At 39.3% G+C, this 15,658-nt stretch overlaps 2 protein-coding genes across 4 annotated transcripts in view; one reads left to right on the top strand and one right to left on the bottom strand.

The window, feature by feature from the left end:
- Positions 1-6,632, top strand: part of STT3B (STT3 oligosaccharyltransferase complex catalytic subunit B) — a 52,905-nt gene extending 46,273 nt beyond the window's left edge. For both annotated transcript variants that reach the window (XM_074900580.1, XM_074900581.1), the window contains 4 exons: positions 467-640; positions 1,644-1,757; positions 2,808-3,020; positions 4,960-6,632. In XM_074900580.1, coding sequence (XP_074756681.1) covers positions 467-640; positions 1,644-1,757; positions 2,808-3,020; positions 4,960-5,040 — 582 coding nt within the window. In that variant the 3' untranslated portion in view covers positions 5,041-6,632. The remainder of the gene's footprint in view (positions 1-466; positions 641-1,643; positions 1,758-2,807; positions 3,021-4,959) is intronic.
- A 2,144-nt stretch (positions 6,633-8,776) lies between these two features.
- OSBPL10 (oxysterol binding protein like 10) overlaps positions 8,777-15,658 on the bottom strand; it is a 120,176-nt gene continuing 113,294 nt past the window's right edge. For both annotated transcript variants that reach the window (XM_074900582.1, XM_074900583.1), the window contains 3 exons: positions 14,363-14,545; positions 12,642-12,795; positions 8,777-11,877 (listed from right to left, as the gene is read on the bottom strand). In XM_074900582.1, the coding sequence (XP_074756683.1) occupies positions 11,833-11,877; positions 12,642-12,795; positions 14,363-14,545 (382 nt within the window). In that variant the 3' untranslated portion in view covers positions 8,777-11,832. The remainder of the gene's footprint in view (positions 11,878-12,641; positions 12,796-14,362; positions 14,546-15,658) is intronic.

A 15,658-nucleotide genomic window follows, 5' to 3' on the forward strand; every position in this document is an offset into this window, starting at 1 on the left:
GAGTGCAGTGCAGCATGGCTGCCTCATTAGCAAAGGGCAGAGCTCAAGGGAAAAAAAAAAAAAAAAAAAAAATTACTAACATTTCAAATAATTTATTCACTTTAGGCTGTGTCTAAAGCTTTGAAAATAACTTGTGATTAGCTATTTTCTGCAATACTAAGTTTTTGGCAATACAGCCACAATTTGAAAAATCTGTAGGTGCCACAAAAGGAAAACCCTTATTGCTACATTTTTATACTCAAAACACTCATTTCAACAGCAGCACTCCTCTTACAGAGGAGAAAATATTTCAATTTATGTTGGGCTTTTGAAGTTTCTATATATTCACAATGGGTTTTCTTTATCTAGAATGAAAATGTGGGCTTTGGTTGGCAAGTGTGTATTCTTGGGCTTTGGTCTGTCAGGTCTGCAGATCTGTTCACTGGGCAGCTATGCTGGTATTTAAGATACTTTTGCTGTGATACAGGTGGGAAAGGCTATGTCATCAAATGAGTCAGCAGCATACGAGATCATGAGAAGCCTGGATGTGGATTATGTTTTGATTATTTTTGGTGGTGTGATTGGCTACTCTGGTGATGATATTAATAAGTTCTTGTGGATGGTGAGAATAGCAGAGGGGGAACATCCCAAAGATATTCGGGTAAGTGGAAATGTACACAGGAAGACTGAAGCAGCCTAATACTGTATTTCTGTATGTTCATCTCTACTTTTTTTTAAAAAAACTCAATTATGTCATTGCTTTTCTGGTAGCATTCATGACAGTGAAGGGAAATTTCTACTAATTAATGCAGTTTTATTTGAAAAATGTGTTATGGATTGTTTTCTTACAACAGTAGGAGTGCAGAGGCCTGTAGCCCATTTTCTTTCGATATTTATGGTTTTAAAGGGTCAATAACCTGAAAAGGTTATCAATTTTTTTTCATGGTAATAAAGTATGGGACATCTTTTGTGATTCTTGTGTGTCTCATTGTGCACCATCATACTTTAAAAAAGTAGAAGTGTTCAGACTGTTTAAATAGTTGGTGTTACGGACTTCTTCAAATTCTGGAATAGTAGGAGACATGTTAATATTGACTTATGTAGAGTTTAAGTTACTCAAACATCTCAGAGATTGCAGTCTGTAGTAATATTTTCTTAAGCCTAACAAAACCTTCTAGATATTGGGCACAGGCTTAAGGGAGTAGCCTGCGTGCATAGTTTCATCTTGTACTGGAGATAAAAATAGCAGAAATGTTTTGTTTAAACACTGTGCACATATGAAGTTTATGGTAACCCTGCAGACCTCATATATTAACAACATGGTGCTTTTCACCTTTCTGAAGCATAATTTTGATAGATGCCTAGCTAACTTTTGAGATCAGTTTTCCAGTAACTGCCTACTGTGAAGTGACAAAACTTGTATCAGCACAATCATATGGATTTAGGAAGCTTGGTCCAGTGGGGTCTGGGTTACAAGCAGTAGTCTGTACCTATTTTGCCTTTAATGAGCACCAGCACTTTCTGTTTCAGGACTTTAAATCAGCCTTTAAACTGTGAACGTCAGTTTAGATTCTTTATGAAGTTTGTGGAGAAGGGAATGAGAAATGACCTTAAATAGGGGTTCAGTTTGTACTGACTCTTTGTATCTTGTTTTCTTTTTAAAGGAAAGTGATTACTTTACCCCTCAGGGAGAATTCCGGGTAGACAAGGCAGGTTCTCCAACTTTGCTGAACTGCCTCATGTATAAAATGTCCTATTACAGATTTGGAGAGATGCAGGTTAGTGCTACAGCTTCTATTGAATCTTAATTGAAATGTGAGAAAACAAATGTTATTTTGATATATTTTCCATTTTCTAGATTGAGTGTTGCTTGTAATAGCAGAATCAGAGGTAAGAAGTCAGTGTTACAAATCAAAACACACCTAGGCATGGTCTACTGTGTATAACCTTCAGAAAAAAAGCAGTTCTGCTGCTAACCTACACTTGTACTTAGCTTTTTGCTGTCCTTTACATTGCCCCAGATGAGCATCTTAATTCCACCATGCAGCGTGTTTGCTGAAGCATTAACTGTGACGTTGTGGAGAGCTTTAGACTTGCTTTTTGTAATAGCAACCTGGAAGGGGAACTGTTAATTGACTAATATCTGTCAGGAACTATCTGATTACTATCCAAGTCACATCAGTGTATTAAACACTACTACACTTAGATAATAAGGGCTAATTCTCAGAGTTGTCACTCCCCTTTTGAGATCATCAAGCATACCTATGTAGCAAAGTCTGCCTTGTTTGCTTTTTTCTTTCCTGGTTTTCCTTCCTCCCCTGCCAAGGGCCCTTCATTCTGATGTATTAGTACAAGAATCCTTTATTCAGCTAAAATCGAGGCTGGTGGATCTTATTTGTAAAACAAAGGGGTCAAATTTAACCAATGAACATGAACTATTTCCAACTTGTATGGAGAACAACGAAAAGTGCAAATCATGGCACTGTAGAAGAGAGAACACGAGGGAGCAGCTGTGCTGACAAGCCACCACAGGCTGCAGCAACACAGCCCTTCCTTTGGGTAGTTTCATCTCTGAATGCAGATGCAGTATCTCTGCTGGGACATTAAGTGCCATCTCCTACGACATCTGTAGAAGTCAGAATGAATTCTTATCGATTGTAAAAAGGAACTCAGAGGGTTTTCTGTGTCATGGTAACAAATGCAAGAGAAGTGTCGTCCTTTGACTAGACCAGCTGAAAGCCTTGCCTTGGGGTGTGAAATGCCACAGTTTGCAGTGACAGGTGGTCTGGGTTTTATCTCCAACTAATGTGCAACTTTAATTTTTATAGCTGGATTTTCGGACACCCCCAGGATTCGATCGTACACGCAATGCTGAGATAGGCAACAAAGACATTAAATTTAAACATCTGGAGGAAGCCTTTACCTCAGAGCACTGGCTTGTTAGAATATACAAGGTGAAACAACTAGACAACAGAGAGACGTTGGATCATAAACCTAGAGTAACCAACATTGTACCGAAACAGAAGTATTTGTCAAAGAAGGTGGGTTCCCAGTGAAGTAACTGAAAGGGGTCAGGAGCTGGCAGTTTATTTTTAAGTGAATCACATAGCTGGTGAATTATGTATTTCCACTAGCCAGAATGTTATGGATACTGTTCATGTTAGTGTCCAATATCAGACCTGCCTGCTGGTAATAATTGTTAATTTACTGTCTGCTTAACTTAAAAGCATGTGAAGACACAAGGCTAGATTTTTTTTTAGGCAGAATGCTAACTGGAAATAGAGTGTGTCACTGGCTGTTACAACTCTTAAGTCTTCATATAACTGGAAGTATAATCTCTGAAATACATCAATTCATGTTTCAGTAACTATGGCTCACTAAGTAAATAATGTGGAAGTTGCTTTCTGACTTTGTTTGAAAGTAGTGATGCCTAGAAGTTTAAAAATGGCAATTTTGTATGAAATAAATTAAATATGAAACTTTTGTTGACGGAACTTTAGTGTCTGGCTGCTTACTGTTTGAAGTCATCTTCATGGTTTTAAGAGCATTAGCTGTGGTGCGCTACTTCAGCCTATTCAGAGATGTGTTACCAGGGGACTTGGGGAGCCTCTTAGCAGCCCTCTCCTTCACAGCATCTGCTTGCTATATATTCAAATATATCTTGCAAAAGGAATTCCAGAATCCTGTCAGAAACAATGTGTAACAAACTGAATTAAGTATAGGCAGCAAACTTACACTGTCATGGAAATACAAGTTAAGAACGTTAGAGGGTCAAGATGCTTATTTTTGTGATGTGATGGAAGTCTCAATGTAAGGTATTTGGAAGTGGCCACTGAAGCTAGACTTACCTTGAAGGGTAATTACTGGAATTTCCTGTGCCTATCATATACTTGCAGTGTAACTTTTGTTCTTAAGTGACAAGCAAGGCTGTATTTATTAATGACAGCTGCACTGACCCCACTTAATCTGGGGATGTGTCAGTTCTCTATCTAAAGACAGGGTAAAAGTTGATGCAAATTCTAATCCATCACCAGCTCTTGCAGTACAAAGGGGCTCTACTTCCCATTAAGAAACCAGCAATGACCATGGGGCGAGTTCTTTAAATGCATTCCGAGGGCTCCTTAGTAGCCACAGGTTTGCAATTGATTCCACACTGGAAATTCAGTCCGTCTCCCATCACTCTGCCATGTTAGGAATCTTATTGTTTGTATCTAAATCATTTTAATAGTATTGTTGTTGTTATTACTAAAAAGAGAAAAGTTTTCTATTTAATTGACATAATAGAGGCTGCTGGTAAGCACAGCAAAGTGCAGCAAGTGTGGGAGCTGTCTACTGTCCAGTTTGTTGTAGCAGGCAATTTGTTGTTGAATGTACAGTTCTACCTGTCACATTTATACAACTCTGAAGTTAGTATTACTCGAGACTAATATTAATGCTTCTCCCTGTTACTACCTTAAAAAAAAATTCTAAAATATGCTGATAAAGACACCTGAGCAGAAGGTGCTAACTAGCCTACAGACTAAAGATTAAAATGTGATTATTCAGTTTTTCTCTTAATTTTGAAAAATGCTGCATTGAGCAAATACTTCTCTCTGTTATCTTGCTGACTCGTAAGAGAATCAAATAGTGCAAAAGACACAAGAAGGTACTTTCGAACAAAACTAACACTATACACCACTTGTGCTCCTCGGGCATATTAGAGCTTTATTGTGTAGGTTAATTCTGCCTCAGCACAAGCTTTGAAAACAATTCTACTGATCTGGTAGATGGGGCTTGCAAAAGTACATCTTGTGCAAAAGCAAATATCGAGCATGAGTTAACAATCCAAACTTCAAAAATAACTGGATAATACCTAGTTGAGGGTCTACCATTTAAGCTCTTCAAAATCAATCTAAAGATCAAGCATTGAAATACACATCCTTAAACCGCGGTCACAACTAAATCATTAACTAATACATTTTATTCTGTTTTTCTTTTTAGACCTCCAAAAGGAAGCGTGGCTACATTAAGAATAAACTAATTTTAAAGAAAGGCAAGAGACCCAACAGGAAGACAGTTTAAATACACTGTTCTGATTGCTAATACGAAGCAGTTGTCCTTGAGATAACCAGTCTTTGCCTTTAGCTCAAGTCATGTTTCACAGCAACATGAGGGTACAGAACCATCATTGGTCCAGATTATTGTACAAAATTTTCAGGCAATGTCTGATTAAAAATATTGGCTTATTGAGAACAGCTGTTTTAGATTTGTAATGTGAAGCAAGACAGAGCTGCTATCAAAGTCTAGCAGCAGTTTTTTATTGGTACATATTATCCTTCAAATCTGTTGCGAATTTGGACTGACTGCACCAAAGAACCCTGTAATTTGGTCCTTGGCACATGCATACTTGTCAATCTTTTTTGGAAAACACTGTTCAGCTGAATAGCAGCAGCATGCAAACTGGAATGGTGAAATCTAACAATGACTTGTTTTCAACAGTTAAGAGGAAGCAGAGCTCTCTGAAACTAAATTTCAAAATAAGTTACTCCCATGATTATTTTTCAATGGTTTCTTTCAGTGTCCTTTTATTCTTGCTGCAGGCTGGTTTTGATCTGGAGAGAAGCAAAGCTGCAGTTTTCACAAGAGAGGACAGGACAGATTAATTGGATGGTAATTTAGGTCAGACAAGCTGCTTTTGTTTAACATGGATTGCAGTGTTGCTGCCTTACGCCGTCATTTCACAAGGTAGACAAGGCAAATCTCGCACACCGTAGATACAAGGGCTAAATTTGTATCCTGCAAAATCTGAAACGACAGTAATGAATGCTACAGTAACATACAACTGAGCACCAGGTAGTGGCCGGTGCTTCAAAACAGAAATTAAACTACTTTAGGTAAATGTTTACATTGGTAAAACAAGTATAGCCTGTTTAATGGGGGACAAAAAAAAAAGGTTGACAGGTATACAAAACCCCTTTTCTGTGGCTATTGGAGTAGAGGATTTGCAGACCTCTTCCTGCCTCACTGCCTTTCTCATGAGGGTAAAAGTTTTTCTGGAAATGTGTTTCTCTGCGTTTTTATTTAGAGTGCTTACATCAACTGAAGAAATTCCTGCTGTAGAGCTATTTGCTTTGTCTGTCTTTTATACTGTGGAGTTTTTTTTAAAAGAAAAAAAACAACACGTGGTGAAAACTGTCAGATTAAATGCACTAAAGTATAAATGGAGACTGAACATGTTCACTTTCCAGCTATAGGAAAACTTTATACAGACTTGAAAATTTTCTTTAATTAAAATGAAAGGGTTTTGCAGTTTGTTTTCCTGCCACAGGTTGTACCTTTTTATAGAAACAAAACTTGCATCAATACTTTGATGTAAATGCAGAATAGTATGTACCTTTCATGAAGAAAATGTAAATTTACAGTGTTCTGTGAGAATGTTACTGCTGACTTCTTTCCCAAGGTGTAGAATATTTTTTGATTTATGAACTCATTTTTGACTTGATGGTTTATACAGACCAATACTACAGCTGCAACATTTTCACAAAGGTAATTAAATCTGGATTTCTGGCCCCCTGTCGTTTGGAGATTTCATTTTATTTTGTTGCTTTAAAGCTCAATGCAGACCAGTTGTTGACTGTAGGGGAAAATAAAGTTAATTCAAGTTTTGTGTTAAAGGTGTTGTGTCAGTTTTGTTGTGGTTAACTTGTTGCTTATAGCCCTAGTGATAAATTACCACATTAAGTCAAGTCATTCGAACTCCAGAACGCAGGTCTGCTGACCTCATGAAGTTGCTGCAAGGAAGCTACAGCAGCTATTTCACATCCACCAAAGGCAGGGCCTCTGCTAGCAGTGATGAAAAAGGTGGCTGTAATATTTTCAGAGAACAGCAGCCATCTTTCCCAAACACACACGCTTCTTGCAGTGAATCCTTCTGGCATCTGGAGAAGCTCAAGCTGTTACAGGTGCTTGCCCACAAGCCGAAGGGGTGACTCTGTGACGCCTGACTTCCGATACCCTGCTTTCTCCAAGCAAAGCTGCATCCTTGCCCCTCACCAGCAGTAAGAAAGAAGCCATCTAACACTTGGAAGTACAGTTGCTGGTCAGTCTGTGGTTTGGCAGTAACTCAGCCTTGTTTCAAAAAAGGAAACCAGGCTGCCCTCTCATCTTTAGATATCTTCACAGCTCTGTCAGATTGTTTTCCATCTTAGCTGACAATGTTCTCTTTAGTAGAGCAGAAATAAGTGAATCCTGTCAAGTTTTACAGCATTTTTAAAGCTATGTGAAAGAAAAATAAGCTAACTCCAGGAATCTTAGCCAGCCTGGGCCTGAAGTTGCCTACCACTTACCTGAGCATTCTTAAATCTAACTTGACTTCAAGGCTTCTGCAAATTTTCTGCATTTAAAATGAAAAGTTGGGGTCATTAAGGCAGCCACATTGTAAGTTTGTTGTTTCTAGGAACTGGCAGGCATGGTATCACCCTCCTTGGTTCTACAGGAAATCTGCTTGCTAGGTGGGTTACCTGATTCTCCACCTGCATCCTAGAATTACTTAGCTAAACTAACTTACATCTCTTTTCTCTGAGTGCGAAACGATGCTTCTGCCAGCAAAGAATGTTAACATCCCACATCATTATCAAATACACCTTTCATATTAGTTTATTTCCTTGGCTGCAGTCCTCCTTCTGTTGCTCTACTAGGGAAAATTTTGAAGATTTTGAAGCATATCTGCCCCAAAAAAGTAAAATCTGAAGTTTAAAAAACAAACAAACAAACAAACAAAACAAACAAAACAAAAAAAAAAAAAAAAAAAAAAAAACAAACAACACCTTAAAGCCCAGCTCTGGTCTTCAGTTGCTAAGGAACTAAAACTGCAAGTGCCTAGAAGCCACTGTTGCCTAAGTTCTGTATGAGATAATCAGCACTGTGGAAGGCTGCAAGGGCAGACAGTACTATCAGTAATCCCAGAAAAATACTTTGACTTGGGGAGGGAGGAAAAAAAGTCATTGGTTAAATACCTCAATAGATCTACTCCTGAAAAACCAGTTAAATGTTTTGACTCTGCCCTCTATACATGTCAAGCCCACTATGAGTAAAAACTGACAATAAATCATATTTAGCTATGACTAAAATTCAATAATGTCTTTAAACCAAATGTATAAACTGCTTTGAGATGTGGCCTTGAAGCAGTGCACCAAAAGGCAAGAAACAGGTCTGGGTCATGTTTCCTGTCCTATTTACAACCAGCGTTGTTTTCTGTTTTGCATAAAAACAAGGTGTTCTGGCATTTCCCAACACTGTGGATGAATGTTTAAAACAGACCATAACTGTGTTATTTAACACTTGATAAATGTTGACAGGGACCCACAAAGCCTCTAAGCACATTTTTCCTCCCCATGCAAGTGTCCAATGCTGCAGTAACTTAGAGTTGTATTTTAAGAGGTATCTAATTAAGAATCTGTTAGTGACAAAGTTTAAATGAAATACAATTTTCAGAAACAAGGGAACACCTTAACCTCTTTCCTTTTTGTTTGTCAAAATCAGGCCTGTGTTCTCCAGCCCTTCCTGAAGTTGCTGTGCTGCCCAGCCTTGTTTTTCCAGTGTGGTGCTGTCCAATGTAAACACACACTTACCTGTAGGGACTCTGGCAGCATCAACACGGCAGAAAAACCCCACCCGCAGCCAGGACTCAGCTGACAAGTCACTTCTGTCAGAACCATGCAGGCGGCTCACGGGTGCCCTGGGCGTCACACACCGCTCCTGGACAGCGGAGTAACTGACACCACTCAACTAATGCTTCAGTGGAAAGAGAAAGGGCATCCCACTTCTAAATGAAACAAGTCTTTTATTCATGAGCATTGTTCTTTTAAATTCACAAATTATGAAAGGAAGGCAAATCAGAAGAGACTGCCAGAGCATCTTTTAAATGATAAAGGTATAAATTTTCTTTCTGAACATTTCTAATTTAAGAAAGAAAAAGGTTGCATAGGCTTTCTACAGGTATGCACACACAAAAAAAAAAAGTACATGGAGGTTTTTACATTACAATCCAGAGTGTACATTGGCTACTGGAAAAGGAAAGTATTTACTTGCAAGTCCAAGACAGCTATCAGAACAACCTACAGAATAAGGCTTATGAATATTTACTTTTCAGTCCTGTAAAATATACTGAACATATAACTATCAGAAAAGTAAAATGACACTTGTGAATCTTGTTCTGGAATCTCTCGCTGATGGGATCTTTTCAGAAAGGACTATTTTTGTTTGCCTCTCCGAAGTTACTTTGGAAAAGAAACAGTGGTAATGGCATTGGGATTCTTCACAGCATCAGAACAAAACAAAACATTAACAGGAGCACAAGTGGAATGGTCTTGGCATGCAGAAACAACCAACCATGCAGACAGAAAAAAATCTTCAATAAATTACAAGCATAAAATTATTCAAAAAATCTTAAAAGAACAGCTACGGCATCGCTGTAGCCCCGACAGTCATACCATCAAAGCTGAAAGAGGTCTACTCTTCCAGGAGCGCAGGCCTGCATGCCTGACACAGAGGTTTTCAATGGCTATTCTTAGTGAGTGTGTGGCTTGTTCTTTGGTGTGTGAAAGTTGAAGTTCTGAGAAGATGTTCCACATATTTAATTTTGCATTTTTGATTGTTCTTTGTGATTATATTACAAACTGAATACTTCTAGTTACTTGTCAGACTAACCTCTAGAACAAAAGCAGATCCGTTATAAAGTTAATTCTTTCAGGTGATAAAGCACACGTTTTCCTGATGATACTTGGTAGTAGTTCAGAGATTACCATGACAGCATCATTTTGGTTTTGTTACAGAAAACACCAACTATTCCTAAAAAATAAGATTTTTTTTTCCTTTTAAAAAAAAAAAAAAGGTGTCAGTTACAAAACCAAGCTCATACAGTCCACTTATTTTTTAAAAAATAGGATTTAAATTATAACATGAATCTTTCCAATGTGCAAAATAAGGACACACAAGCAGACAAAATAGCATTTAAGAGGAAAAAGGAGTCACACCTTCATTAAATAGGGAGCTGCAATACCACCTCCAAGTGAACAACTACTGGCATGTTTCCCTCTGCACACTCCTCCCTTTAGACTTTTGAGTTGCTGAAGAGATTTTAACATCTACCAAAAAAATAAAATGCAGGAAGCACAAGAACAGAGATAAGCTGCGCTCTGACCTAAATATATCTGTGTAATACCTATAAAGCCTAAAGTTCTTGTATTAAGAAAGCAGACAAAAGGCATAAAATTAATCAGTACTACAGAAAGGTAGGCATCCATGCTACATAGGTTAGAAATACAGTGGTTTCTTTACGGGGCACTGAGTTGAAGTCAGCACATTCTACATTTGCTTTTAGTTGCCACTTCTCTCAAAAACATCTTCACTTTCAATGAAAAAAAAAAAAAAAAAAACCAAAAGCAACGAAGCCTTAACATGCTTTTAGAATCCACTTCTAGTATGTCAGTGGTTACCTTACAAAGACTGAGCTACAGGACTGTTTACTTTTTTTTTTTACTTCACAAAACAAATTATATCCCGTTTCATTAACAAAGTTATTCTCTCACTGTAATAATTTACTAAATTGTTACTTTTACGTCAGAAAATCATTCATCTGAAAAGGCTAGTTATATCATCTCTGTTCATCCAAATATTTCATCCAGAAGCAATCAGCTGGGTCAAAAGCAAAAGTAGTGAAGAGACAGGACTGCTTGGAGCCTCAACAGGGAATTCAGGGCTCTGAGCGGAGGAGCCGTGTCCGGTTTCCGAGAGCGGTGCACAGAACGCACCTCTTGGCCGGCGGGGAAGGCGCCCGCCCGCCCAGCACAGCGGCCCGCGGGGACAGGGCTCTGACCCAGCCCGGCCTCCTAGCCGGAACGCGGCAGCAGGGGTTTAACCGCAAAGGGGTGCCTCGGGCACGGCCCAACCGCCTGCGATGCCTCTCACGTGGGGCTGCGAGCCTGCGGCAAGGGCGAGCTGGAACACCACGGCTCCGTCTGCCAGAAGGGCTTTAGAGGAACACGTAACCCAAAAGCACTGGCATGAGCGGCCGGAGAACGTTACACAGCAAGCTCAAAACTACCCAAGCAGCTGGTCACTGCTGACCAGAGAGATCTACCCAAAAGCTGGAAGCACCAACAAACAAAAAAGTGAGGATGCAAGGGGTTAGTGCGAACAACGTTCTTGAGAAGGTATTGCTACTTCTTATAAGGTGGCAGAAAATTCACACTCGTAAGTGACAGGAGACATGCTCTTAAATCAGCATCCCGAAGAGCGAGTGAGCGCGCTGTCAGTGTATCATTCTTGTGTCGAAGTGAGTTACTCAATGACTGTTTAGACAGAATGACTGCCATTAAGAGACACGTCACACTTGAAGTGCAAAACATTTTTGGCAAAAGTGAAAAATAGAAAAACCTTAACCAGTATTAATAAAAAAGTATTTTCTTAAATACTAGCGTAGGGCCTGATCCTGCAAGCACACAACTCGGGAAACCCCAGCTGAGTCCAGCTGGAGTTCTATGCCCTAAAACTTAGAGGAAAAGGTCTTTAAATCACTGTTAGTGTTTATACTTGTTTACGTGTAGTGTGAATAATACACACACAAACACATACACACTGCATGTATATATGGTGTATATATGGATGTGTGCGTGTGTGTTTGTGTATCCATACACACAAAATGGCTCCTGAATAAACTTGAGCTTGTGGTTATTTTGAGATGCATCATTCACAGTATATAGCTTCTTATTTGTATCTTCTGATAACAGGACCTATTCAGTGACATCTTGAAGTTATATACTGTGTCATTTGAATGCCTTTAAGGTAAAGTTATGAGGCAACTGCTCTATCCCATCAATGGGTCTTCCAGAGAGGATTCAAGTATAGCCAACCATCGCCCTGCAAGAAAATTAGGGAGAGTTTACAAACAAGATTTATACACACTCTATCTGTGTATGTCCATATAAAAGCTAAAATAATACAAATCAATACAAGACATCATCTCTGTCACCTGAAAAGTCTGTGCTTAATGAGCATACAGGTAATCTGGGTAGGAGGGAAAAAATTTCAAGCAGGAAGAGAAGCAATGGGAAGAGACAACAGATGAACTGCTGGTTTAAACAGCTGCATGTACTGGCTAACGTAACAACACAGTCACACAGCAATTCCCTCAAGTCAGTCTTACTTCCCCCTAAGAAAGGGCAAAGAAACTTTGTAAAATCCGTTTCATTTCAAGCAGATGGAACCCAAGACTGTGTTTAAGATGTCTATGCTTACTTACACTGGCCAAATATCCCTAAATGGTGTTTACTTTAGTATGCTGAGATCAAGATCAGTGGGGGATGCGAGTACACGGCATTTTCAAATTAAGGTGTGGATTTTAAGGTAAAAAACATAGCTTTAAGTGCCTAACATAAGGTACTAAAAGTTCAGGTTGAACTAAATCAATCTGAAGGAAAATGAACAAGTTTACAATACAGACATGGAAAAATCCATTGCCCTTCTTTAAGAGCCAGACTCTGGCAAAAACAGAATTGGAAACAATCAGTGGTAAATAACAACACTAGCCCATGGTAAGAACCACAGACAAATTCATCTGCCCCAGCATTCTCCTGTATGTAGAAACATGCTATAGGGTCTTTAACACAAGACACTGAAGGTACCTCTTTGGCAAAATATTTTGGTTTCCAGGCCGTTGTAAGAGCCACGCGTTGCCTCTCCTCTGCTCGCTGTCTCTCTTCAAGGCAGTGCTTGTGTTCTGTTGCTGCATCAATATTCCCTTCTTTCAGAGAATTGGTGACGTGTTGCCAAAGGCGCCTGTGTGACGAAGGAGCACAAGCAACGGAGTGAGACAATTCTCCCGCAGCCGAGTGCCTGGCTAGACAACGGGACAGCGAGAGGCAGCCAATGCCATGCTACCTTCTGCCCGTGCCATTTCTGCAAGTCACACAGCTTGCGAACCATCGCTCTCCTAGGACATTCATCGCATTTGTGGACCAGACTGTCAGATTTGCTCAACTCCCAGTGTTTTGCCATGCAAGTTAACTTTCTCAATAGCTTTTGTTCAGGCTCTTCATTCTTCGCAACCTGAGCTTTTTTCTCGAAGCAGACGGATTTATTTTTATTATTTCCTATTCACATTCTTTCCTGATGATCCACCCCCAAATGACATGTGTTTATTCTGTGTTCATTTGCTGTTAAATTTTTAAATTATAAGGGAATGTTAGCCAAGAGTACATTAAACGGGGACACTGGCTGTTCCCAACAGGTTACTAACAGAGGACATGATGCACTGATATCAGCAAGCCCTTCTAGGTCTGTGCTCTACGTTCCCAGCTAGCAATATATATTGGTTATATCAGCATATAACCAAAGCTGTTTTTCATGCGACTGACCACGCTGGGATGCAATTCCTTCTCACACTACATCAGCCTAGCAGAAACTTTGCCCAGAAAAATACTGAGAGTAAACTGACAGCAGCTTCCACGTATTTCTAGGGGTGTTTAAATGAGTTTCTGTTGACAATCTGATGAACTGCATATCCTGCAGAAACACTGGATAGTTGTAATTTACCTGCTAGTATCCAAAACATCCAATAAATATAGTGCAGGGCTACCACTTTCCTTATTTACTCCAACTTTTCTGTTCCAAAACTACGGGGGAAAAATGGGTTTGTGATAAGCAAGCAGGTCTAGAAAGTAGGAAAATGATATCTGAACCTGCACAATGACTCAATACACATCTTTGCACAATAAACACAACATATTTACAGATAATAAAATTAAGTTTAACTCATGTTTTTAAATCATCCAATAAAATGTTCCCAAATTCAATAAAAATACTGATTTTTCTGAAGATAAGCATCACCAGTTACTGACCGTGAATAACAGAACAAGTTTTTTCCTGATGTACCTAGTCAGTTAAACATGTGATGTGGGTGCTGAGCCTTAAAACCACATGTATATGTGTATTTATATCTCACATTGCATCACATTTTACATATTTTTATACATACATATTCTAAAATACGTAAACCACAAAATTCTAGTGTAAATTACAAGATGCAACATTACTTGCAACAAACTAATCTGACTACCATATTACAATCACTCAAAAAAGCAGGTGAATACGCTGCATTACCATTTTCAAATGCTCATTAAAACGCATACACGCATCTTTGCCCTCTACAAAACTGATGTACATGTCACTACAATGAAATTTATGTTCCAGAGAACCAACACACAGTTTCAGCTATTTGTGCCTAGATTAACGCGCTATAGGAAGCGAGAAGTTTTTGAACCACACCATTTATAACTGCAGTTTGCTTCCTCGTTCTGTTCCCATCCAGGGTTCAGAAGCAGAACACTAACACCTCTGTCCTTACCTTGATTCCAGCGGGCCTTGCTTTGCTATCGGCCTAATCTTTTTCCTGATAACAGGCAGTTTGTTAGTGTCAATCACTTTGGTTTCTCCATTGCTGTAAGTAAATTCCAGCGTACCGTTCCATTCTCCCTGTGCCTTGCATACAATGGTGTTAGTGGGATTGTGCTTCACTTCGGCTGTAACCCTAATTCAAGGGGGAAGAAAAAAAGATCACAGAAATAACTAGTACCATTTAGTATCAGCATATGAAAGCACTACACAGCTAAGGCTACAAGCAGCTTTCTACATCTAGAAAGTAGTAATTTTTCAAGCAAAAGTAGTGACACTGTCTCCAAAAGACTCAACCCAAGAAAGCTCTAAAGACTTTTGGATGACACTCTCCTCAAGTACACCACTTAAAATTCTGATATCCAGCTCTAACCCAGAACCTCACCAGCCTGAAAAACAACTCCTGACATTTGTGTGACATTTTCCATACATGTTATTTTCACACCTGAACATAATGCTGATAGATACCTGTCAAAGACATCAGGTACATTTATCATCATCTTTAGCTCTGCAAGTTTACCTCTCAGCTGCTGAGGCCATGACTAAAGCTACCTCATTGGTCCAACAACTGGTTCGAGAGTAACCAAAATAGATATGTAGGATTGGAAAACCAAAATGCAGGGAGAAGGTTTTTGTGTGTGTGTGTGTGTGTGTGTGTGTGTGTCTTGATGACCATGCACACATGTGCTTCAGCAACCCACAACAAGTAATCTGTAAACTCAATCAAGTTTTCTAGCTATTAAACCAATATAGCACAACCTTCCCCAACTTTCACTCACCCTGATGACACCAATTATTGATCTATACCTTTTAGAAAACCCCCTGTCAAAACAGCCCATGTTGATATTTGCCTGAACACAATATTGAAACAGCTGACACACATATAGAAGAACAATTAGACCAAGTGAAATAAAACGGAGGTAACCATGCAAAAGCACAGCCTTCTCATGGACATCGGGTAAGTCCGCAGCAGAACAAGGAAGGAACCTGTGTACATTAACGGTTGGGTCATCAACTTGAGCATGGAAGTAAGACAGGAAGCTATCCTGCACAGTGCCTCTTCACACCCTTAATAAAGGGGAACCAAACACACATAAATAGTATCTTCATCATCACTGGAATTTCACTGCCGAAGTGGGAGTCCTCAGTAGGGAGCTACTGCTATGGCAGCAACACTTATTCTTCTCTCCTCCTTACAGGAGCTCCACCTGGGACACCAGTTCACCTACAAGACTCACACAGAAGCAGC

Source organism: Athene noctua, chromosome 2 (assembly GCF_965140245.1).
Source record: "Athene noctua chromosome 2, bAthNoc1.hap1.1, whole genome shotgun sequence".
Classification (NCBI taxonomy): Eukaryota; Metazoa; Chordata; class Aves; order Strigiformes; family Strigidae; genus Athene; species Athene noctua.